General features: G+C 42.3%; 1 protein-coding gene across 9 annotated transcripts in view; it reads right to left on the bottom strand.

Moving 5' to 3' along the window:
• The window catches only part of ctnnd2a (catenin (cadherin-associated protein), delta 2a), a 222,589-nt gene that overhangs the window by 161,494 nt on the left and 34,474 nt on the right, over positions 1 to 26,621 (bottom strand). For 7 of the 9 annotated variants that reach the window (XR_006841506.1, XR_006841504.1, XR_006841505.1 and 4 more), the window contains one exon: positions 23,123 to 23,253. Coding sequence is in view for 6 of the 9 variants with exons in the window: in XM_046372048.1 (XP_046228004.1) it covers positions 23,123 to 23,251 (129 nt within the window). In the remaining 3 variants the exon portion in view is untranslated. Of the gene's footprint in view, positions 1 to 23,122; positions 23,254 to 24,124; positions 24,184 to 25,461; positions 25,695 to 26,621 lie in introns of those variants that run through there. The other 2 variants (XM_046372050.1, XM_046372047.1) reach the window with 2 other exon arrangements.

Raw genomic sequence — 26,621 nt, 5'->3', positions numbered from 1 at the left:
GAGAGAGAGAACAGGATTAAGCAAGAAGAGAGAGGGAGACAGGAAAGAGTGTGGCAGGCTGAGAGCTGAGAAAATCTACATGCAAATTAAAGGCACACAAACAATCCTATCACAAATGCCTAAACACATGCACACATATGCATAGAAGTACTTCACATAAATATACAATTAGTTTGTAAATCACTGGTGCATTTGTGTGTGTTTTGAAATATATGGCAAATCGCTATTTGTCAAATTGACATGCATTCTTTTTTCTCCATACTGGCTGCAATCCAAATCAGTTCACATGCAAAACATTTTTATCTCTTAGCTTCCCCTTCGCTTTGCTTTTGTGATAAAAGCTTCCCACCTTATAATCATCAGAGCACAGTCTGAAATGAACACCCGCCAAGCGCTGAATGCGGGTCGATTTTGAGGGCCAAATTGAAGGCTATTCGCCATGCTGCGAGCAAATGTTTGTTCGAAAACAATCACGTAACAAAGTCTCTACCACTGATACCACTATGATCCATCGAAAACATCTCTACTTACATTATTGGTCTTTCAACATAGTGCTTTAAAAAAATCATAACATCCCTTTCATTTGCATGCAGGTATGTGTGTGGTTGGTGGTTTTTTGACTGTATTGTACTTGGGAGGTTGGTGGTCCTTAAGTCCTTAAGCAGCAAAATGAATGAAGAGGAGAAATTTCAAAATCATTAGGTAGAAGTTTGTGGACCACAGGATATATTGACTAGATCTGAGTCACTCTAGAAGCCCAAGTGAGAGAACTAAAATATTAGTTTGCATTTGGGTGCGAATTAAAAAGTAAAGAGGTACATAAAACTCTCTGGGTTTACCTTCCAGAGACGCCTTTTGCTTGAGCTACGGTTGTTCTTTCAGAGTTTCTAGCTTATAATGTCTGCAAGACAAAAAATAACTTCAGCAGAGAAAACAGGCGTGACCGTATGTTCACACTGTTCACACAAGTCTCCAAAGACCATTTAGCTTCATGTATGACATGAGAAAAGTTCGTAGATATGAGGAATAACAATATGGAGGCCAGCATCCAGCAGCTGGCTCAACTTTGCTGCATTGACAGGGCGAGTGTGACTCCAGCGTATCCTCGTCCACATCTGACACATCTGTGTGAGTGTGCACGTCTGAGAAAGAGCAAGAGGAGGCTGTTAACTGACAGATTTTCTTTCCCGTCGGCACTGCATCATTAGGTAGAAACATGTCCCCCGGCCCCCCTCTGAGCGAGATGACTGGGGCGAACAGGGAGTTGGACAGAAAGGCTGAGGGTGTGAAAAAATGCAGCACAGGAGGGGAACAAAAATGACTGATTTCAGTAATTATTTCTGATTTAAATCTTTCATTGTTTAATAATGTGACTTGTCTGTTGTTGTAACAGCAGCCTCCTGAAAAATCTGCAACACACAGTTGAATGGACAGAATAAATATAAGTGTGTATTTGTGTGTGTGTCTGAACATATTGCTGCCGTGAAGAGATATTTTCATATTCTAAGCCACACTGTGTCACAAGAAAGCCCTGTCCTCAACTGGACAGCATCCACTTTTTAGATTCATCAAAAAGATTTTAAAATCTGCAGTCACCAAACACACACCTGTGTGAGTTCACCCCACACACACTTACACACACAAACAGGTAGGAAATAAATCCAAGATGAGAACTGACAGAGGGGTGGAATTCAAAGGAAAAAATGTAAATCTGGAGGTCAGGTTCAAAAAAATCTCCTCAAGCAACACCCAGAACATTGTAATGTCTAACTCGTAGTTTTATGACTCAGTGCTATATAAAATATTTGATTTTCTGTGTCCTCAGTTCAGAGGCGCAACCCCATCATCCCCCCTCAGATCCCCTACGACATATTCATATATGCATGTGTTCCTAAGTACAGCGTGTAGAATAACAGCTGCTGACCGAAGTGTTTGCTGCCACTTGTATGTGTGTGCACATATGTGTGCGTGTGTGCGCAATGCTGTCACCCACTGAGACGGCTGTTCATGGTGGAGGTTACCCACAGTGCAAAGCTCTGTCAGTAATCATGGGGGGGGGGGGGGGGTGATGACTCACTGTCATCACTTTGAAGCACAGCATCACAAAGCTTTTGTCTATTACTGTGGGAAGAAGCGAAGGGACGCATAAACAAAGACGGAGACGAGAGAAGAACAAAAGGGAATCGGGCAGAACACAAGAGAGCTATAAAAATGTTTTACATTTCACTGCTCACCATGCACAACAAATTATGGTGAGATGAGGGGCTCTGAGATGAGGAGGAGAGAGACAGATGAGAAGAAAGATGGATGGAGAGAGGTGGAGGGGTGAAGGACAGACTATAAAGAATGTCTGCTTTAGATGCAGTTTGTCCCTTAGATTTGTCATCTGACACCGTGCCTCACACTCAGCACTTTTAGTGGAGAGGGACTGCTGAGTGCTTCCCCTCGAGACGTGGGGAGAGCACGAACACACACACACACACACACAGGCAAGCACACAAATGCACAGGTAGCATCTTCACAATGTTCAACAAAAGATTTAAGTTGAGCTGTTTTAATATAACATGAAATCGCTTCAGCATTTTTTATGAAATTAGTTAATTAATTAGAGGATTAGTAGCACTCCAAAATACCTAAAAATAAAATACCAAAAAATTACTGCCTTATCTCTAACATTACTGCTCAGCAAAGCACAGAAACAGATCAAGTAGACCAAGACATGAATTTGGTTAACAGCCAAAGTTCAAGACACCATCTGCCAAAACAAAACACGGAGCATCTGTACCGAGGCCAGACATTAGATGTTAAATATTCCTCTAAATGTGGAAAAATACTGAATCTGATGCACTGATCTAGACTGACACACTGCAAAATGAAAACACTGATCCACGTCATCATCTGTAAGCTATAGTTTTATTTTGAAATTACCACGCATGTCTGTGATTCACTGTTTCAGTGCATGAGTGCATTCTTCCTAAACATTCAAAGAGTGCTGATAACATCTAAACACTTTGTGTTTATGATTTCTTTTATGTTTTGCAATTTGCTGTTAGTGATTATGGCATTATTGATCAAAGCTGTCAAAAGCCCACAGGAAAACTGCAGTTTGAACACTTCCTCAACCGCCAACCTCTCGTGGGAAGATGAGCTGCAAAACCACCTCATAAACTTTGGTTCCCTCGCAGTCTCTTTGTAATCTAGTTTGTTCAAACAGTTCAGCCTGTGAGGAAAGAAATATAATTTCATAAATCCTCTCTAAATTAAAACGTGAAGGAGTGGGTTTTGACGGAAGCGAGTTAATCCTGCTGTGAAAAAGGACAGGAGTGGGCTTTGGAAAATATATAATATTTGCACAATTAAGACACTGTCCACTGTACACACACTAGCAAAGCATTCAGCATATACGCACCCACTTACACACACATACACAACAATTAATACAGTCTGAAAAGAATAAAAAAATATGCTTACTTTTAATTTTCCATTTAATCATGGTTTTTCAGCACTGGCAGCTATGCAATTGTTAGGCTATCAGATCTGGATTTTTCCTTAAAAAGATAAGATATTTTACAAGAGCAGCTTGATTTGATCCTGTTGGCTTTTTGCAGGTTAGGGATGAGCAGGTTCAGATTCATCAAAGTAAAAAAAAATAACACCCCACCGGAATTCAACAATAAACCACAAAAGATAGAAATTCAGCTTCTTACAAACTTCCGTTTCTCAAGTTTGACCTGAGTAAACCCTCTTTCTAAACAAATTGCGCATCTTGGAATCATCGTGTCTGGAAGAGCTGAGTTTTTGTCTTCAAAATTCTTTGCAAGCAGGCAGAAGTGAAGAGAAAAATAATGAAAGAACTGGGAGAATCGCAGATCCTGCATTTAATTCCAGTGATTGAAACTGTGACCCCACAGTGGACATGCATGAAAAAATGCACACACTCACATGTTCCTACCAAAAACTGAAAGTGCACGTTACTCCATTTCTTATCCTACTTTTTAAAATGTCATTTCCTCAAGCTCTACAAATGCAGTATAACATTCATGAGCCAGTAAATGACCTTCAAGCATACAGCGACTGCATGAGAAGAAAATAAAGAAAACAAAAGGCACTGCAATAAATCTGTTTTATTCTGAGTGGATGGTTGAGTGTGGCGCTCCGTGCTGGGTTATTGCTTTGCAAACCCGTGCAGCTGATATATGGAGAGGGTAAAGACAGCTGGAGTGAGGTCATTGATTGGTCATTCCAAGACGACATATAGGAAAGTACAATGTGTGCCAGGGCTACTGTGTATCTGCTGCACTCTGGTCTAGCAGGGAGGGTGTTACCAGCTTAAAATATTACATGTTACTGCTTATGCCACCCCAGGGAAAAGCATCTCCATTTCATTCTCTGAATGGACAGATTTAACCATGCTCAGTCCTCAACAGTTGAGGCCTGGAAATGCTTCTCTGTGGACATCATAAACTTTATATCTCATAACGACTGTATAGCAAGGAAAACACCTGTTGAGGAGAACGGGCTGGTTTTTGAGGGTTGTCTTTGTTTCTCCATGTGGCCTCATGCCTACAATAGTCAGCCTCACATTTGTAGTGTGTTCTGTTTTCTTTGGTGCTGTTTTTTGTTTATTAATAAATCTTCAGGGGGGAAAAAGAGAGATTTTTCAAATTTATGAATCTCGATCCTGTCGCAGCACGACCTGGAGAGGAGACCAAAGCACGGTGAATATGTTATCTGGTCTAAGAATGCATTATGCAAACGCATCGAGAGGGTGAGGCTGTCCAAGCACATCAGTTTGTTTTGTCCCATTTAAAACCAGCAGGGCAGCAGAATGCAGAAGAAACTGATGCTGTTGATCAGCCCATATATTAACATAGAGCAGTCCCAGTGTGCTTGAGTGAGCAGATGATGATGATTCTTTAAATGAATACACATTTCAGGAGGCATCATTACCCCAATTTATCGTCCATAAGTTATCTTAGAAGACAACAATATCTGTGCTGCTGTGCTGCAGCTATAGCCAACTTACAGAAAATGTCTTCCTCTTATTACTGTCTCTTGTTTGTGGATTAGTTTCCTAAAGTGATTAAAAAGTTATATTCATTTAGTCCTGTTTGGGTACTTTTAGATGCACACAATAATGGCGACACTGCAAATGTGACAAAAGCAATGGTCTATTTAAGCTGTTTGTACTGACAGCTCCATATAATCATCCCTCTGCTGCAGCACTCCATTCTACTTAGTGCATGCAGGTTTGGTCGGAACCGCAAAATTACCAAACAAAACAAAACGGTGGATTGCTGGTCATGCCAGAAGAAAATAAGGCTGCAAGGCATTCAATATGAAGTATAAAAAGGTGGTGCTTCACTCTGTTCTAAATCATTTTATTTCTGTCATAAACTATTTTAAGTGAGAGTGAGATAGAATTATATTCCTCAGTCACATTTCCAAATTGAAAGCAGCCAAAAGCACGTCGACGGTCAAAGCCGCAGTTCACAGATGATAAATAAAAGACGCCTGTTGAGGAACAAAAAGTAATTAAGCAGTCGGCTGATGCGATTACCCCCAACCCCACCTTCTCGCCTTTCCCACTATGCTCATGATTTCTTGTTAGGTGGTGTTAGGTGCAAGGAGCAGCCTTTTAGGGCCTCTGTTATCAAATTGAGGGCTGGATGGAAAGCACTTTAGCTTTTAGCGTGAGCTCCGTAATGGGAGAAGGCGAGAAGGGCTGAATGCGAGCACAAGCACATGCGTGTGCATGATGTAACAGAACTATTGGCCACATAAGATTCATTCACACTCCTTCATACTCATCTTGTGTCTTGTTCTGCCATCCCTTGAGATGAGCTTGTTCTTTTTGTCCTAATTCCTGCTGCCCCAGTCTGTAAAGAGCAGCCCACCACCACATTCAAGCTATGGATGTTGAAATTCTAAAGTTTTTAAATTCTGTCAGTCATGAATATTCCTTAATGAATTCCTTGCTGTCTATTTCTATGGCAAATCCAACAAATACAAAACATTTCAATTGCTTTGCTTTTTTGCTTTAGCAAGGGCAGCTTGTTATTTTCCTCCTTGGCTTCCATCATTTTTCCTTCTTTGTTTTTTTCCACCTTGCCCTCATCTGTAATTCCTTCCAAAACGCATCCCTGCCTCCTTCACATGTCATTCACTCTTCTATCTCCCGTCTTCAGATAGTTTCTCCTCTCCGGAACGCCTTCCTACTTCTGTCACAATTCTTTCCTCTTCTATCCATCTTAAGTCCTGAGCTCCTTCCTGCTGCTACGTCCTGACCACACTTATTTCCTTACATCCATCCACTGATCTTTTCCTAATCTTCCTCCCTCTGTTTCACACGTCTCTGTAACCGATTTCCTTTGCCTTTGTCTTCCCGGTGCAACAGTTTAAAAAAATCCCTGAGCGTTTTTTTTCTTTAAGGCTGAGCTACAACTGTTTTGTGAAGCCAATTACAGCATGATAAAATATGCTCGGGTCCAGATGTCACTTAACTGCAGATGAGCTACAGTCCCTGAAAGGTTCTCCTCCTGGAGTTTGTGCTGAGGATTATCCATTTGTAAACAATGGGACTAAGCCTTCTAGACAGACTAAGAGAGGAAACGTGTATGAGTGTTTGTGTGTGTGCGTGTGTCAGTGTGTGTTTGTGTTTGTGAGACAGCACATGCTAGCTGGGACTCTCGGGAGAGCATATGAGCTATAAGATTCAGAGGCTTCATTAGGGTGGAACACAGAGGGACAGAGAGAAAGACGACATGCAGCATATTTCCTTTCACACGCGCACACACACGCACACACAAATGTCAGCATGATAATTTCACTGCTGGACACAAATACATGCATGCAACATTCTCACCCAGCACAGGACTGAAAGAAAGAAATGTCAACAAGGCCTTTTGGGAGATATATTTCAGCAAGGCATCGTGGGTAGCTGAGTGCGTCCATGTACTCTTGACTAACACACATGGGCACATACCACAGAAGAAACTAAGCCAGTAAAGGTTGAAGCGGCCGTCCTCCAGAAATAACTTGCTATGTTGTTGACAAAATGCAGAGTGACACATTGCGCTCTCTGCTGGCTTACCTTTGGCCAACCGGGCCCACAGGGCAAACACTCAGACTGCACCTCCACCCCATCTCTCTCTCTCTCTCTCTGTTTCTGAGTCACACCCTGTCATTCTTCTCCTGTCTCCTCCTCCTCCTTTGCTCCTACCTCTCTCCTTCGTTTTCATCAGAGCTGTCACAACATGCTCCACTGTGTCCTTCTCTCCACTTTCTCATGGCCTCATTCCCTACTTGATGCTATTACCAACTTCTTTGTCTCTTATTTGTTATCTTTCACTTCTATTCTCTTAAGGGCCTTTGTGTTCCTCTAATTGTCCCTACAGCACTCTCTGTGTCTGTGCAGCGATCTGGCTATAGTAAAATGCTTTATGATCCTGCCCGTATTTATGACATGCAACAACAAGGTATTCCAGTTTGTGCATGAATGAACAACAGCAGGGAGAAGTTAACAAAAATAGAGAAATGCAGGGATGGAAGGAAATAAGGAAGAGCAGAAAGTCATGTGGGATCAAAGGTGAGGAAATGCAATGGGACGAATGCTGAGAAGGGGTGAGGAAGAGGCAAGGACTGCTGACACTGAGCTCAGGTGTTACAGCGCTGTTCTCACACGCCCCACTGCAAAAAGACCTCAGCTCATTTTAGAATCAAAAGCACCTTTGTCAAGTTTGTCATGCAGCTAACAGTCCTGCACTCCTTTTTTGATCGTCTCAATCAGTGTGTGCCTATGTGGCCAGGGAATATGTATGCCATTGACTGCTCTACAATGAGCCATAATTGGCTGCTGCAATGAGAAAATGTCAGTGGAAATTCTAGGTTAGAGTTAATCATCATTGACTGATCACTGACCGACTCCAATTACAACTGTGCCATCTGCAAAGTATGCTATCTGACTGAAAAGCTCCTTTCATAATGTGAGAAAATGTATGAGATGTAGTCCCACCTGTTAACCAGAACTATTAACCCAAGAGTCAGCTGCCTGATAATACAGTCAAACTTTGCACAGCTTGAAATCATCAGTTGTGGGCGGCACTAATGTCCATTTAACAACTCACATTTCTGAAAAGTCCATCTTAGCATGCAAGTGGTCTTAACACTAGCAGTGACTGCAGTGCATGTCCAGAGCCATTGCTCTTAGTGTGACTTGGTTATACAGGTGAATCCTGCTCATTCTTAAGCCCTCATTTCACTCGTTTTCAACCTTTTGGACTGGGCTATTAGATGAAGGGAAGCTTTTCAAATGGCCTACAGTAATGTTACTGAGATATTACACTTTTTTATACTCTAGGTTATTGGAATGGAGACAAAGGTATTGCCACAATACATGTTCACACCTGTTTGAAATGGGACGTCTTGGCCCAGAGCAGCAGAAGAGGGCATCGTCTCCACTCTGTGCACCTCCTCGACGATGACAGCTTGGTAGTCTTATGTCTCACCGTCTCCCTTAAAATGACAGAAGGAGATTTTCTTCTCTCTCTCGCTCTCTATCAGTGTCCCCTGACAGTCTAGCTTTCCCTCCCTCTTTCTCTTCTTCCCTCCTTGCCTTGTCTGCTTCCCCCTGTGGTTTTCAGAACCAAGACTGCTGGCTCCATTGCTATGCTTCGAGTGATCTGCAGACCAAGTTTTAAATGTTTAATGCCACGTTGACAGACCAGTTCCCCAGCCATCCATCGGAGAGGGCCAAATCAGGCTGGTGCAGGTTGAATGCATCACCTTTCAGAGGCAGATTACAGATGCACACAGACCCTGATCAAGGGTTGCAAAAGGTGAGGGAATAAATCTACCCTGACAGGAAGGCTGTGTTAACCTTTACACCCCAGATTGCAATTAAGGTGAAGGGGCGAAGTGGGTCTGAGTCAGGCCACCTGAGGGGCGGAGTGAAAAGCAACAGGGGAAGGTGAAATGACAGAAAAGCACTGCGGTAGGTGGAGAGAGAAGGGAAGGGAAAAAAGCCAGAAAGACACTGATGAATGGTATCAAGGGGAACCCAAAAAAAGATAACAGACTGAGACATATGAAAGGAGAACAGGAAGAGGGAAATGCGTGGGAAAGAAAAGACTAGAAAAGATGATAAAGAGAAAGAAGATGAGCATGGACAGGAATTCAGAGTACAATAAGGTCACGGAAGCAAGCGCAGAAAAGTCTCGGAAACTTATTGCACAGCATGAGGCAAAATCAAGCAAATGAAGCAGAAGAAACAGAAATGAGGTTAAGTTAGGGGAGGCAACAGAAAACTGAAAGACGTGTGATAGACATGTTACTGTCTGGCAGCCCACACAAGCACACCTGTGCTGAAGAGACATAAGACAGATGGAGAGCAGCATGGGGGGACGACAAGAGAGAGAAAGATAAAGGTAGAGAGGATTAAAAACGTAAAAGGAGGGGAGGGTGAAGATACAAAATAGAGGAAAAGAAGAGAAGGAGGAGGAAATAGAGAGGAAAAACACAGGGCAAATTGGAAATGAGTCTGAAGAGAGACAAAGGATTGAAAGCAACGGGAGACTAAGAGGATGGAACAAATAGGGGTGTGGCACAGAGAGGAATAGCCAGGAGAGAGTAAAACAAGGATGAAGAGATGAGAAAAGGACAAAGAATCAGAGACACCCAAGAGGAAGGAGGAAGACAGAAAATTAAATGTGAGGGAGTCAGAAAAGTGCATTTTTTTAGAACAACTCTACTGACATTTACATTTAGGCCAGACTGCGTAGAGCTGCTACCATGAGCACACACCCCACTTACAATGTGACATTTCCACCCCAAAGTGGTGGGGAAGAAGGGGAAAAAAATAGAAAATGAGGTTTCGCCCCCTACCACCACTTAAATATTCAAGAACCGATCCAGAAACAGAGTTCAAAGGGAATTCCTGTATGATGACATGGCTTGCCAAAACTCAGCTGCTCACTCACAGAAGAGAGGAGTATGGAAATAAACTGCACCTTTGGAATCTGGTTGGTCAGTGCAGTACGTAAAAATCAGAGTCTCTTCATTTGAATTTAGTTGAATAAAGACACAGGGTTACTCAGTGACACCAGCATTAAAGCTGTTGAAACAAGTCAAAATGAATTCATATCTTCTGCAATCAGAAGACTTGAAGGCTGAATGTGAGTTTAAATAATACTGTATACAAAAAGAAACAACAGACATCCAATACCCAGTTTCCCCAGTTAATGGAAAAATGATATCAAATCATATTAATCAAATTTCATTCGCCTGCGTGCCTCCAGGCTGCTGGCAGTGATAGATTTAAGTACAAAGTAATGATGGGAACATTTAGCAGAGACAATTTCTATGGCAACCACAAATTACTTCACCATAAACAACAACAATAACGACAGTGACGAACACAAGCGAGCTCATTAGAGATGGTTAGATGCACATCTCCAACTGCCGCAAAGCAGTATGGGTAATGGGGGAGCGGGGTGAGGAGGGTGAGGGGGTTTGATGCATTTGCAAACACCAAAACCTCATTTATTCCACGCAGACTGAACGCAATGAGAGAATGAAACAGGGGAATGAGTGATGGGTGGAGGTTCAATGGAGCAGTGAGGGAATAAAGGAAGAAAGAGTGAGGAAACAACAGGAAAGACCAAGGGAAAGGGAGAGAGAAAGAGAGATGGAGCGATCTGCCTTATTTCCGAGACAACTCCAGTGACAGAGCCATTCTTCATTAGCCAGTTCTTTTTACAGTGTATATGTCAACCCTGGCGGCCAGACAACAGCAGAGGAGTGTGATCATAATTTATCTATTTAGAATGCCGAGGGGAGAAGGCTACGGTGCCGTACAAAGCTGTTAGCTGAGCTTTCCTGCTGCGCTGTGCAGTGTGGTGCGGTGACATATTGCACTGAATGTGACTATGGAGATAACTGCAGTCAAAAATAAACTTCACAGAACAGCATATGGAGACGTAATGTTGCATGAAGTCGGCACAAAGCCATACGTCATGTGCTGAGGACATGATGCTATATAATATGCCAAGAATATGGACATGGGTATACCTCATAACAACAACTCTACCAGTGCAAGATATATACTCCCGCAGCGAACACAACTCTGTTCAACCATATGTCCCAATGTCTGTGTTGTACCTTGTTTGGCTAAAAAAAAAAAAAAAAAAGAAAAGAAAAGAAAAGAAAAAAAACTGGTGTAGTCTGGCCTCAGGAGTTTATCAGATTGCTACAAGAGTGTACAGTTTCCAGCATGTTGTGCAGCAGGAACTGACTGGGCAGTACAGTCCACTGACAGCAGCTCCTCCTGTATGTTTCTTTATACAGCAGAACTGAATTTTAGTGACCAGCCAATAAAATGTGATTACGGATCCACAGGACAGGATCATACATCTCAAGTGTGTCCTCTATAGGAAATTCAGTCAGTTTAAAGCCAGCACAGTAGACAAAGAAATGGGTTTGCAAAAGCAGGTTTGACAGCAAATGAGTAACTCTCAATGCTCTCCAAACAATTATCACAGAAGTGCCCTTAAGCAAGGCCTTTGACCCCCATGCACCCAAGTGGAGCTCCTCAGGTCCTGCAGTACAGAACTGTTTGTACTGTGGAGCTCCCAGGTGTGACTGTGTCCCCATTCAGAAGTCGGATTCTCTGAAGGACAAAGTCCACAAACTGGGTCCTTCACAGGACCTAAAAGCCTGAATAAAAGCTGAATCGGTGCCTTCTTTTCTAATGAGATGATCACAAATACTCAAAAGCTGCTGCATTCAGGCACTTCCGCCCCGTCAACGGTGTTACCTGTAAATGACCAACCAGTTTAAAATATGAATTAGAATTTTAATAGACAATGGAGGACAAACTGTACAGGGTTGATGGTATAACTTCCACTTTTCTAGAATATCTAAAAGCTGTTCAAAGCCAACTGGACTTGTTTGAAGTTGGAAAACTATTGTGCAAGAAAACACAGAATATAATTCAGTGTGATATGTGCATAAAGGGTTTGGACTTTGTGTGCTCTGCATGCAGCTGGTGCCTATTTTATTTTTCTCACCCCTTGCCCCCTCACACAGCCCCTACTGTTGCCAGCTCATTTCTGACACATTTGGTCTATACAAGCAGGCTTTGAAGGATCCAGCACCTGAAATGGAAAACAGTAACTATAGCAGAGCACTGGTCAAAGGCGCACACACAATCAACAAGTATTCCATGGATAAATAAGGTTTAAAAAATGCCACTGAACTGATAAATACTTGGGCATTTTCTGAGCCCTTTGCCTCCCCAGCTCTTTAATGGCTCTTTCCATCACAGAGTAATCTTTCCATTTTCTCATTTTCAGATCGATAGGGACTCAGGGAGAATGAAAGGCCTATTTCCTCTCAAATAGGGATAAAGCTTAACCACATGGGGCTGTCTCATGTTTTCTAATCATGTCAGTGAGACTACAGGACCAGACGAAGTGGCATCAAGTGTAAAGAGCAAGTCAGTCTTTGAATTGAGGAACATAAAAGTAAGTTAAAATGATTCCAGTCGGCTAAAAAAAGAAGAGTCGCAGTTGTTCAAGGGATATAAATAACTTTGTATCATTAGCACACAGCGTAAGTGTAAAGGCAGAGTGGGAGAGACAGTCAACTGAGAGAGCACCTCCTGTGAAGTAGTAACCCACACAAGCTGATGGAAACAATAGAGCATGAAAAGTGAAAGCAGTGTGGAGCCTGTATGGGAGAGGTACCCTTCAAACACCCACTCAACAGCATCTGCTGTGTCTGCAGCGGTTTGGTGCATCAGGGAGATGGAGTAACTGAAGGACTTAGCAACAATGTTCCTCCACTTATATCCAACGGGAACATCTCCCCTGGTGTCTGACCCCAACACTTAGCTTTGCTTGTAAACAAAAGGCCCTGACAGCCGCATTCAATTAATCAATGCTTTTCTCACACATCACAGTGCATTTTTTCCAGGCCTGGCTGATAGACCCTGGGTGCTGTCTCACGCCAAAGTTAACACAGCACACGGCTGTACCATCTTTAGACCTGCTGAGCCATCAAAAGCACCTCACACCACAGACAGGCAGAATGATAACAATGGGTAGATGAATATTGACACAGTAAAACAGAAAAAGCCTTCTTTATTGGCTCGTGCTGGCAGCTGTCCAGCAGATCATTAGAGCTGAAGGAGTGAGCGATAACGAAGGCTATATGCACAACGTTGCCACTAGCATTAAAGTTATGGTTTTAACCTGTAGGATTTCCAATTCAATATATTATTAGCATTCAGGATGCACATTAGTCCTTTGGCTATTGCAATATTAACATTCAAGATATTGCTAACAAGTTGATCAGCATGCAGGTAAAGGCAAGCCTGCTAGATTTGAGGTTCAGGTATCATTAGCATGCAGAAGGTGGTGGGACTTTGTGGTGGGGATGGAGGAGGGTGTAGGCTAACGGATTAGCAGGAAGAGCTCTTACTTCATATGGGCTCTGTCACAGAGGTAAAGGGTAATGAAACAGAACTTTAGGGAGGGAGACAGGCAGGAATTGCAATCCTTACAGCCAAGTCACGATCACAAACTCTGAACGGGGGTCTCACATCCCTGAATTCATGCAGAGATGTACAAATACACTGCTCTGTTTTTGTTTCAAGCAGGTGTGGGCATATGGATGCACAGTTTACTTCAATTATGGAAAAAGTAATCACAGACACACATACACAGAGACACACACACAGACATCTCAGGGGGTTGCGGTATTTTGGCAGTAACCAGCCTGTTTACGAGTGGATAATCCAAGGTCCCTGTGATTAAAACAGCTCCAAAGCGCTCCTGACACTCCATTACCCAGCATGCCCCGGGTGAGGCAGGATTGTACATATTGATTTCATGCCTCATTAGACTTTCTGTCTAACGCTGTCATTGTTCTTCCTGGTTCTACAGGATTCTGCATCGTTCAGAAATGACCTGGCATAACTCTGGGAGGGGACGGTGGACACATAACAAATGAATGCATTAATACTGGGTCTGGGCTTGTTGGGATCACATGGGGGAAGCTTCGAGAGGCTGCAGACTTTTGATCCAGTTATCTGCAGTTGCTGCAGACAAACTGTAGCTCCCATTTTGGAACAGGCAGAACTTTAATTTCACTTTACTTGTCTTCAGTTTCATAACTGAATTCATCATACCTCAGAAAACATCAGTAACATCTATGAGGGCTATCGGAGTAACACAGAATAGATTTTTCCATCTCATTGTTTTCACACTACTTGATTTTTCTAGCGCCAAACACCTCACTTATTAGAAAAAACGTGTTGTGCAGCTGCATGGAGAATGCCAATTGTCCTTGTCCCTGGCATACAATACACTCATACAAAGCAGAGTGCTTTCAAATGCTGAGAGCAGATTCATTTTAGGTGAGGCAGAAAGCTTAATTTTCAGACAACTAATTCAAATAAAAGAGTCAGGTTTTGTGGAACACTGGAGGCGGACAGCTTACAGCAACCACAATAAAAACGGTGCGTGCAGGGGAAAAAGGTTTAGCTGCAGCTGATAATCTGATCATACAATACGAAATCAATACTGAGGACATTCACTGAATACAAAAGCTGCACCCTTTCACTGCTGGCAGAGGCAGCACCTAAAGCTGGTCATTCCAGAAGGACTTCCTGCTATTTTAAATGATCGGCTGATGAACGAGCACCGTGTCTCAAAAGCCCTACGTACCACATCAGCTTTATTGGGAAAAAGTTTTCACTCTGTGGTTGTTTACTTTCTCAGACAAAGTTTGAGTTTTTTGGTGAGGTTCCCAGCAGCCTTACGAGTGTTTGTATTGGATCATTTATCCTCAACACAGAAAGTGTACAAACAGCATTCTACTGTGATTCCACTTTCCCTGATTGACCTTCAAACAGTAATTGGCAACTCTGGTTTGGTAGCTGTCTCAGAGTGCTGGGCATTGGATGGCTGCCACTGAAACTCGACTCGCTCTCTTCTCTCTCTCTCTCTCTCTCTCTCTCTCTCTCTCTCTCTCTCTCTCTCTCTGTCTGTCTCTCTCTCTCTCTCTCTCTGTCCTGCCCTTTCTTCATTGTTTTTTTTTCCCTCTTCCTCGTTTAATTTATTTACCCACCAGTAGCTTCTCCACACCTCTTCTGTCTTCTGCCTTTGCCCTCTTGTCCTTTCCCCTCTCTCACTCACACATATACATGATTTTCACATTTCACCTCATCTCTCTTCCTCTTCCTGCCCTCCCTCCCTCTCTTTGGCTGAAAGCATGGCAGCTGCAGTAGCATGTAGTCTGCCAGCTGCCAGTTATGATGATGGTGACAGTACAGCGGGGGTACTGGCTGGGTGATGTTGACTAAATGGAACATTGCAGCACCTCTGGCAGACACAAACTCAAGCTCATGCACAGACACACATGCGTGTGCGCACACACACACACACAAACAGTGCCAAAAATCACAACAGCCTCAGGGCCAACTAATAATTCTTTCCCAGCCACAGCCAGGGTGAGGCAGCTGATCACCACCCATTTCTGCCCCAGTCTCCCACAGATGCTCTCCCTCTGTGAGTAAATGGTAAGGGGATACTGCTACCGTGACATACCTCCCACTCAAGCTTGCAATAAAAATTGTTACAAGTCACCTTGGCAGCTTTTAGCTTCATCTAAAAGCCACGAGTCGGCATGGAGAATAGGGCTCTTACATTAAAGCTGCACCTGGCATTTGTGAGTGAATCAGGTATTCTGAGGGTTGCAGAAAAAAGAGATGGAGAGGCAAAGTCTCTTAGCTAGTGGCAAACCTCCTTATTTCAGAAAAAAATATGTACAGTGATTTTTTTTTTCTTTTATCCCTTTTCAATTGTGTCGTGAATTATACAAAAGATATTTGTGAATTTAAAGGGTGATCATGCAAGCCAAGGATGTCACAGCTTGTGATTAAACTGTTTCAGCATAAGACTGAAAACACGTAATTCCCTAATAGTCGCACCAGGGACCGGACCTGCGCGATAGCTGGCTTATGGAACTGATTATTTCTCCTCCTCCTCCGCATACTTTTATTACTGTAATTATGCAAACGTGGCAGCCATGTTCGTGTGGATGACATACATTGTGAGAGACGAGCACTGAGCAGTTTCACTTAAAACTTAATGGTGCTTTACTATCTTTATAACAAACAACCAACATGTTATGTGTCATTGCACAAGTCAAACAAGATCAACAAAATCATTTGTCTCTTGCTATTAACTACCACATACATTTTTGGGAAATAAGATCCCATGGGGGATACCAGAAGGGGAGGGACTTTCCCTCTGTGTGCCACCGACAGGGCTGCTCTCTAATGAATGAATGAACGAGAGGGTATCTGTTAGAAAACTGCTTCACTGCAGTAAGACAGACTCAGTGTTATCTGATATCTGTGTGTGTGTGTGTGTGTGTGTGCATGTAGAAAGCATCCACGTCTCCCATTCTTTCCTGCTGAGTGTGTTTACCGGCAGAGCTGGCTGATACCACACATACAACCGTCTCTTAGATTACAGCCTTCTTACCCACATGACTTACATGCAATCTCTCTCACACACACACTCAGACAGACTCAGGCATATTTCACAGACAAATGAGCATACACTGTACATGGTATATATGTGTGCAATTTATCCAGTCACTCACTCACTCACACACACACACACACAGAGTCCAAATGTCCATCAGCTAAATAATCTGTTTCCACCCTGGCACACTGAAAGTGACAAATGTTGAAGGACACTGAGGACACACACAGAGTGAAAGAGACACCGAACACAATTTTCAGCCTGAAAACCACAGGCAGAGGGGCTGGCAGACTGGTTCAAAGCACAAAAAGCTTTGAACCAGCACATCCACTCTCTAAATGTGCTGTCAAAGTTCTAACTATAAGGTGGTATGACAGTGTCATTTCAGAGTGAACCCGCTGCCACAGCAGAAAGAGTACACATTATGTTGTTATAGCAGCGAGAAACCTTACAATTTCCAATTTCTTTTGCATAAATTGAAGGTTTACACAGTTCTGCGTGTCAGAGATTTCAGGTTCCACAAGCCTAGGAAACCATGTCAAAACATTATTGATAATTTCACAATTGCTGTCAACTGGAAAACAAGTTTTCTATTTTTTTTTTTCTTTCTCGTTTGTTAAAATTTCAGGAGTCACCGTGTTTTTCCATCAGCTGTTGTATTTGATAGCTGTGGGTGTGAGGGAGGAGGATTCATTTCTTGCCCATCACTCTGACCCTGAGACAGAGTTCATTTGTATCAGCTGCAGAACACAGCTGTCAACCCCGGCAATAGACAGGGTATCGATAAAGGGGAGAGAATAAGAGGCAGAGATGGATGGTGAGGCACAGGAGTCTGTTAGGATGAACACATAAAAATGACACACAGAAACAAATGCAGTTTCAGAGCAAGTTGTAAATGATGCACAGACACCCACACAAAATGAGAAAGCAACTTCTGCAGGCGTTGGAGACTGTCAAAGTGTTGAGAACATGAACAGTAAGCAACAAGAATCGCACTTAAGGTTAGTGAGAGCATATTAGCAAAAGGAAAAGTTTTCAGCTCATTGTAAAGGCCAATGAAGTGCACTGAAGCTCCAGTGATGGAGTCTGGAGAATAAGAATGCAGTCTGGAGGATAGAATACATAATCCTCTCTGCTCGGATAAAGACCTTTCAAACGCACAAACTGAAAGCCATCAGTTGTTTAAACCTTTGATAACTCGGCGGTTTATGGATACGCTCAGCTCACTCACGACAAACTGAAACACAGTGGGGTTCAACAGCAAGCAGGAACAGTAAGTGCTTTTACACTTCAAACAATGATGTGACAGTGACAAAGACCCTCAATATTAACGAGGATGCTGAATGTTGCAAATGACAAAAATTACAAGATGTGGAAGCCTGATCAGTCTGGGACTGTATTTTAAAATTCAATCACTGTGATCACATCCCCATCACTGCAGAATGAAAACACAAATGCACACACATCATATTATATCTGCTGGTAAAAGCTTCAGTGTAATTATACTTGAAAAGTGTGCTGCTGTAAGTATATTATACATGTTGAATGTGTCACTAAGGGTGGCCAATCTGGTCAAAAAATAGCATCAAGTTCTATTTCATGTGTGATCTTTTTTTCTCAGTTTTGAAATGTCCTCATCCCCATACTGCTAGCTATAGATCACATTGCATTATTTATGTCACCCAAGGAAGAGAATTAATTGATCCAATCCGTATTTCCTTCTAGTTGGCTACTCCACTCTCTACAGTATGTTGGTTAATGTGAAAGACAAATCTCATTTGATTTTATTGATTTTATTATTATAGATTTGATTTTATTATTATATGCTTCCTAAATAATGAAGAAAATCTGGTCATGTCTTCAGTCAAGCAGCCAGAACGATCTAAAGGGAATATAACATGGTGGGATTTTTAAATACCTTAAAAAAAATTTCTTCCAAAAGATGACTGCTCAATAACTTCATTCATCATTTTTAGCCTGCACACTTGTCTCCTTCTTCTCTTTCTGGCTCTAAAGTCTGCATAATTGTTTACCAACCAATAACACCAAATGACCATTAGTCTTTCAACAACAGGATGTGAATTGAAAACGTGGAGATGAAGAAGGCAAAGCATCACCTCTTTTTAAGACAGGGAATTTTTTCGGGAAAGATTAATTGCCTGCTGGGTGTTCAGAACAGGAGATAAAACTGCTTCCATTAGACTCATTATAGGTGGAATCATTTCATCACAGCATCAATCAGGGAGAAAGCAAAACATGAAATAACATGCAGATTGTATTTAGCAAGAAACAAGGTCAAATTGGCAGGGCTCATTCCAGAAACAGAGCAGGACATTAACTCGAGCAAAATGAAAATATGCAGAAAACTGATAGATTATAGAGCAAATCAGCACTGGTTAAATTGCTCTCTGTGGAGCTGTCCCGAGGCGAGTCGAGACATGATGCAACGTACTGCAAAGCATCTTGAGAAACTAAAATGAGTCCAATTGTAGCAGCACAGCCATTAAATATGAGAAATCTAGCAAGAGAGATAGCAAGCTGACATTTGTCTGAGAGTGTGGAGATTTTGCATAAAGCAGATTTCTTTTTTCCTTTTTCTGGCTTATGTAGATTCAGTTTGACCCTGAGCTTTTTACTGACTCACAGAGGACAAGCCACAAAACATGTATCAAAATACTCAATAACTCTCTAGTCGTGAGTGTGCAGGAGCATTAATAATATTTTATACTGGCAAGTAAGGATATTGTGTTTTTAACTTTAATGCCACATTTTTTGCATTAAGTTTCAAAACAACATCATCAAGTCAAATCTTGGGTGATGCTGTGAACACAGGCCTTCCTGGCAAGGGTTCTCACAACTTGGGACTTTGAAGGAGATGCATCTTCACCAGCCTCTGGCCAACAGAGGGTTAGCGGTGATTATGGCTGTAGTATACAGGGAACTGGCCACGCCCACGTCGTTAGGGGCAAGGACCACCCAGGCTGAGTGCTGTGTGCTCCAAAACAAAAGTAACAGAACTACAAGCTACACCCTTTTCAATGTTATGTAATTTCTTGAATAAATCTCACAGACCTCATTAGAAAAGCAGTGTCTTCGCACCCTCCAGCACGCAGTTAGACTGGGCCTCTGTGCAGGAAGTCAAACCAACGATGGACGGACCGGGCTGGTGCTGAAAAGGCCAAGAGCCGGTGGACCCCCCGGAGTTTTTCCACAAAAACACAGAATCACCAGACATCATACAGAAAAAGAAATTTCATGGGACGTGTAAGCTATTCTTAGCTGAGGGATCATTCTTCTAAACCAGTGAGTTTTGAGATACTTCATGGCCACTCAAATTATAAGACAGGGAGAGAAAAGGAGAAGAAAGATAATCAAGAAAATGTTCAGGTCTTATCATATCGAAAAGGAAATAGCACTGGATTTTTATATAATGAGCTGAAGAGGAAAAGGAGAAAAAATCCTCCTGGTTTAAAGGCAGAATGAGTCAGATTTATCGGTTGTGGTTTGTAAACATTCAGAGTAAGCCCTTCGAATTTCTTCTTCTTCTTTTCTCTTGTGATTGAGCTCCTGGTCACCCACGACACTAGGCAAATCTATTCATTATGCCTCTAAGCTAAGACAGTTCAGTAGTGTTTATGTTATGGCAGGTTCAGTTGGACTGACTGACAAGCTCTGATCAGCTCTGATAAAGATCAGTTCAAATGTCCAACTATTTTCAGGAAGGCTCTTAGTGCTGTCAGTTATGACTAGTTTTCACATGTGGAGCACTACAGTTATGCCTTTTGATGTACAGTGCAGTAGTTGGTTTTATCTGTCATTTCTGTGTCACTCGTGCCCAGAATGTTATAACTGATCATATCAAAGGCTGCATCTAAAGGAAATTAGATCCAAGTTCTAACAAATCACAATTAGCCCTTCTCTCTGGAAAGTGGACAAAGTTTCGTTCAAACTGCTCCCAACACAGGGTGTCCTTGATGAGGCCCAGCACAAATTACCCAAAGTGCCATCTTTGCCATTAGACAGCAGGAGAATGAGGGTTTCTCCTGGCAGGAGCTGAGCCCACAACCTGGCATTATCAGTGCCCAACACCAAGTGTAACCAACACAACAGATGCAGTACTATAAACTGGAATAGTAAAGCAGGTTCGCTCAAGTCCACAGCTTTTGAGTTTACATGTATGCTTAGCTGAATGTAGTTTAACAAGAATGAAAATGCTTACATTCCTAAAATCAACATACAATAAACATTTGCAACTGGTATACATGAAACAATGGCAACAACTTCAGGGAAAATATATGCAAAACCAGGCCAGGTCTCAGATGTAGGCGCACTGAAACATCACAATTCCAAACACCATATGAAAACTTTGAGAAATGTTTGGACCAACTGATAGCAACGCGAATGTTACAGCAGCGGCATACAAGCATATCATCAATGTTCATGACTTTCTGACCCAAGAACACAAGCAGACTGCATACAGACATCAGCTCAGGATCAGCATGTTAGCACAAACAAAGAACAAATACTTGATGAAGCGAAGCTGTGATTTTGTGGTGTAGTATTTCTCAAAACTGCACACAAGACAAGCATCATAAGCAACAAGTGTTGAAGCACAGAAGCTTGGATTTTAGTATAATGTCTGTCACACACACACACACATACACACCTGGACAGAGAATGTGAGGCGGAGAGAGTGTGAGAGCTATATTTAGAGCTAACCTTTTATCACACACTTACATCACGCATCTGTTACACACTTGCAAATGCATGCACACATGATTATAATCGTGGACTGGGTAGAAATCAATGAATGAGATGTTCTATATTTTAGATGTGCTGACAAATGAACATATCTGAACTACCACACTTCTCCACACTGTTCACACTATCAATTATTATGTGCAGATGTTGATGTGTGCCTGGCGTAGAAATGTATTATTCATGAAATATCAGGGTATTGCACAAATACACCTGTTGAAGGCAAGAGTATCTTATACACTGTATTATCTGCAAGCAGCTCTGTAGGACCCCAAACAGTGGAACGACTATAGGGAGTGTATATGGTGGGACTGTAAAAGAAGATATTGGAGAAAAGTTGCTTGTTGAGATGCTACTGATTTCAGAGGAATTTTTAGAAATAAAACCAAAGCAGCTCATCCTTTTGAAACTGCTGTAGAGAACAATGCATACAGTTCACACGTGAGTGTTGCTATATAGAGCTGCTTAACCTTATTGTGACATAGAACTCGTGTTGTTCGAAATCCTGAATGCAAAGGCCTTCGTGCCGCCTTCTGATGACTGAACAAGGAGCTCATTTTGAAAATTCAAAATCACATTCTCTCAGAGGAGGGGTTTTTAATCCCGCTGCACTGCAGAGGAAAATAAGACTTCAACAATAGCTACATGTCTGCCATGTGTTCCCTTTCGGATAACTTTTGTGCATTTGCTCTCCCAAGATGGGACTGCAAGGTTCTAATCTGGTCCAAAGCATGGATCCGTCAAACCTCTGCAGGCTTCAGTGATTCAGTAATGTGAGAGCACTGAGAGGTTCTCTGGTAGAGGAACAAAAACACAAATGAATGCCATTTGCAAGGCTGAAAAAAAGCTTAAATTGCCATCAGCACTTGTCCTTCACTCGCTAAGGGTAAATGAAATATTTTGTGGTATTAAATTAAGGAGAACTTCAGAGTCGATGCAGATAGGGCAAAAGATAAATCTGAGGCGTATTGTACTTGCTGATGAGCTAAATCCAAATGAAACAGCATTCCATTACACAAAGGAATAAGTCCAAGGCTGAACACGAACCAAATGCAATTAGTGTGAATGTCTTTTCAACGTGCATGTAAGGGTCGTGCACATGTTCGTGCATGAGCTTGTTTGTTTTATACTTCAATAAACACACAGAGAGGTCTACTCATTTAATTGTGCAAGCGAAACACACACATGCCCTGAAGTAACCAACACTGTTGAGTGTGACGTTTTATTACAAAACTCCCACTTGGACACGTTGAACTGTTTTAATCAAACTCGCAAAGCTGCTCAGACCTTTCCTTCTTTTTGCTCCCTCCCTTTCTCAGTCCAATATTTTCCCATCTGCCGCATCTTCCCTCCCTTCCTTCCCTAATTCCCATTCCTCCCGCTAACCTGGAACCAGGCTGCATCATGGGCCAGCAGCTACCTTCCAACGCTTCCCCTTAAGTAATTGCCTTGATTTTAATGACTTTTTCAATTATGTCTACTTGGCTACAGCTCCTGCCCCATAATCGTTGTCATTTCTGTCCATTATACTCTTGCATTCCCTTAGCACCAATCAATCTTTGGTTTCCTTTAAACACCTTAAAGCAGTGGAGGGCCTTTTTCCCTCAATAACAGTGACAACCTCCTGACCCACCTCATAGCAAGCAGCTCAAGGGCTACGAGGAAAGAGAACAGAGAGCAGAGAGAGAGAGAGAGAGAGAGAGAGAGAGAGAGGGGGCGACCAAAGCAATTATGTGATTTCTTATCAAAGCTAAACACAGTACAGCTCTGGCACACGTACAACACGCACAAGTACTTGGGAGAGCTCCTACCTGCTCTTTGACAGAGGCGAGGATGGAGGAGGTCGTCTCTGTCTCAGATCTGTCTCCATTGGAGGATGGCATCACAGGGGCAACCATGGCCCCCTTCTCCTGCTCCGCAGGCTGCTCTGGCACCGGCATCACTAATGTGAACACACACGCACAAAGAAGAAACATGATTAAGCTACCTTCAGTTTCAAAAGTACAAAAAAGAGGCAAATAAAGGTAGGCTGCCACCTAAGCAGGATTATCCTGTCAATTCCACTTTGATTTGGAGAGACAAAATGATGGTAGTGAAGCAACAACGTAAGGTTTGTGACCTCTCCAGTGCGTCTCTGTCATGTGGCTATAAGCTAAAGCTAAAGAAAATCCATTTGCACTGAAATTGCTGACAAAAGAGGGAAATAACTGTGATGTGCAGCATCACATCTTTAAAACTCCAAAAGCAATTAGCTACCAAACAGAAGACAGTAATAATTACATAAAAATAAATGACTGCACTGTGCACAATTTTGTTTGTAACACAACTTTATTTGTTCTACTCAGCATCAGTTGCAAAGTGAATTTTACATTACTCCAAGGTGCCAGGATCTCATGCAGATGTAAGTTTGACAGACAATATGACAGTTAATATCAGGTGGAACCAACATGTCAGTCAGGCATTTATGTCTAACAGTCCCAAGTGTGCAATACTGTGGATACAGTCGGTCCTCGTGGCATGCAAATGAATACCAGTTCCTGGACTCAAAATACAAACAGCAATTAGCCTGAAACACACATAACAGAGTCACACTTCCCACCTGTGTCACTTCACAATTACGGCTCCTTGTAGACTTATTAAAATGTGATGCCCCACTTATCACGATTTTAATTGCTTTATTCAGGACACAGAAAGCAACACGTGCCTCTAACTCAACGGTCTCCAACCTTCTTTTGCACCACGGACGTGTTGGTGGGAAGTTTCATGCAAGACATTATTTAACGGATGACAAAGTGCATAAAAATACCACTCACCAATAGTGCAGAATCAGTAGAAACCCTGAGCTTGTTTCTCTGCAACAAGACGGTCCCACCTAGAGGTGACGGGAGACAATGACACCTGAAGTGTGGTCTGTAACTTTGTTTTGGTTGCCATCACTGCAGAAAACTGAGCTTCACAAAGACAGGATGTTGGAAATGGAAGCAGTGTTTTCTTGTTTTTGCGGCAATATTCTGACTTAATTTTAATCCAAAACGCTGGCAAATTTGAAGTTGACTCCAACATACTTTTAAGGCCTGGCTTTGTTTAACTCAAGAAAACATAACATTTGGATCATCAACCACCATCTTGCCAACAGTAACAAATTAACATCAGTCCTGCATGGACACATCGGAGTTTTCTTTCTCTTCATGAGAAGGCCGAGATACGCTGGGAGTGAAAACAGATGCACCATTTGACACTCCTACATATTATATATAACAAAGAATCATTTATTTATCATTTATTTTTTACATGCAAGCATGGATGAATGGACGGATGGATTCTTTTATAACATTAATTTGAATTGTTTTAAATCACCAGTAAAAAGCCTTTGTGCCTCTTTGTGTCTGAGCTCAGAGCACACAGCAAGGGAAGCCAGAGAAATCAGGAAATTGGCCTGCGAGTTTTAGAGAGAACAGACCATGGGGACAGGATTTTGTCAATACAGCAGCCCTGACTTCAGTACAAGACTAAATAATTGAGTTTGGGATTTAATCATGAAGTCTCTCGCTAGTCTCAGCCTTTCTTTTTTAACATTTGATGTAGAGATGCAAATCTGTGCTTTGGTTTAACCTACACATGCAGGTACACGCTGGTGCACATACTCTACACACACGCGCACACACACACAAACTTCCACAGTGGAAGTTCAGATATTTTATTAGTGTTGTTTTAGAGCAAATATTTGTTAACAGTAATGTCATTTTGAAATCTCACCAGACACATGTTGAGGATAAGCGAGCCTTTAGCGTCAAGCAAGTCTCCTCAGAAAGTCAGTGAAGATCCAGACAGCTTGAAAATCAAGCATCCAGTCAGTCTATCAGCCAGTCAGCTAACCACCAGACAGACAGCAGGCCAGACAGGGTGGTGTCTGTAAATAAAAGATGCTAGCGAGATGGCCCGCAGATGGTTATTTTCACTCTCACTGACAAACACCACTACTGTGTCTGGCATCTCCCCTCCTGAGTGGAGATGAGTCACCAGAGTTTGGCTCCTGAGCAACCAGAACCCCAGCAAAGTCCACATGACATCAGCTGGCTCGCTGCCACATTTCTCTTGAATGAGACAGTCAAATGTGAAAGTCAGTGGGTGGAGGAGAGACTTGTCTCACCTTCTTTGAGGGATCCTGCAGTTGTTTTCGACAGTAAACACCCGCGGCAATGAACTGCAGCCCAGAACCGGCACAACAGAATGAAGCTCCATAAAGAAGTGCTCCATCAATGATTTAATCTGTGGCTCCTTGACAATAGTTTTGTGTTGTGGTGGTTTGGTTTTGCTCCACAAACCATCCGGTTACATCTGTAGCACTAAAACCGACTGTGTTTTGAAACAGGCACAACAGACCTGTCTGATGGCAGGAAAACCACATGTGTGACTAATAACATTAATGATGGCCTTGTTCCATTTCACTGCATGCCAGTAAGCTGTGCCAACGTGCCAGCCTGCACAACACCAGAGCCTGCACTGGCACACCGAAATGAAATGCAGCAGTTATTAGTTACACCTGTTTTCACAAGTCACAATGCCTGCACCCACTGCTTGTGTGCTTTTTTGTATGTTTAAGAAAATTAGAAAATCTCACTCAGAATAAATGCACAGGAACAATTTGTTTATTATTTCCTCCTAAGAGGCTGTTAAAAAACACTGAAGAAACGCTGAAGAACACTGCTTCATGGCATTGGTTCATCAGATAATTTATTATCCCACTGCTTTCTGACACAATATTTAGTACACTGACAAATACAAACATGAAATACCATTACATTCAGTAAGCAAAGCAAGGTCTGAGTGATTTCATTAAGTACCAGAGACTGAGTCACCAGATTTACCAAAGGAAAATAAATCTGAATCTGAACCCAGAGGCAGAAATATTTGTGAGCCTCTGTATAGAACAATACCACTCACTATAAACCATTTATTGGCTGAGGAAGCCAGTGATTGTGTATAAAAGAGGCACAAACCCTCTGTGATGAGTGTCCAGACAGGTGCTGTGATCAGAAAATTGCAGAGATGGCTCACTGTATAGTGGCTGCTCCAGAGATAATCCCTGGACCAACACATTCACCATCAAATGTCACAATACTCCACCACCCCAAAGTTCTTCCTGGACTATTGTCAGCAGGCCCAGGCGAGCTGCTATTGACTAGATGTGTTACAGTACTGCAGGCCACAATGTAACAAAAGCCTCAGCTTAGAGGGGGGCTTTTGTAGCTCCTGGGACACGTTTAATTGCAACGCATTCTTGCTGATTTGTGCTGTGTGCAGCTTCCT

The sequence above is a fragment of the Scatophagus argus genome, chromosome 18, assembly GCF_020382885.2.
Source record: "Scatophagus argus isolate fScaArg1 chromosome 18, fScaArg1.pri, whole genome shotgun sequence".
In the NCBI taxonomy this organism is placed as follows: Eukaryota; Metazoa; Chordata; class Actinopteri; family Scatophagidae; genus Scatophagus; species Scatophagus argus.
This window is presented reverse-complemented; position numbering and strand designations above follow the sequence as displayed.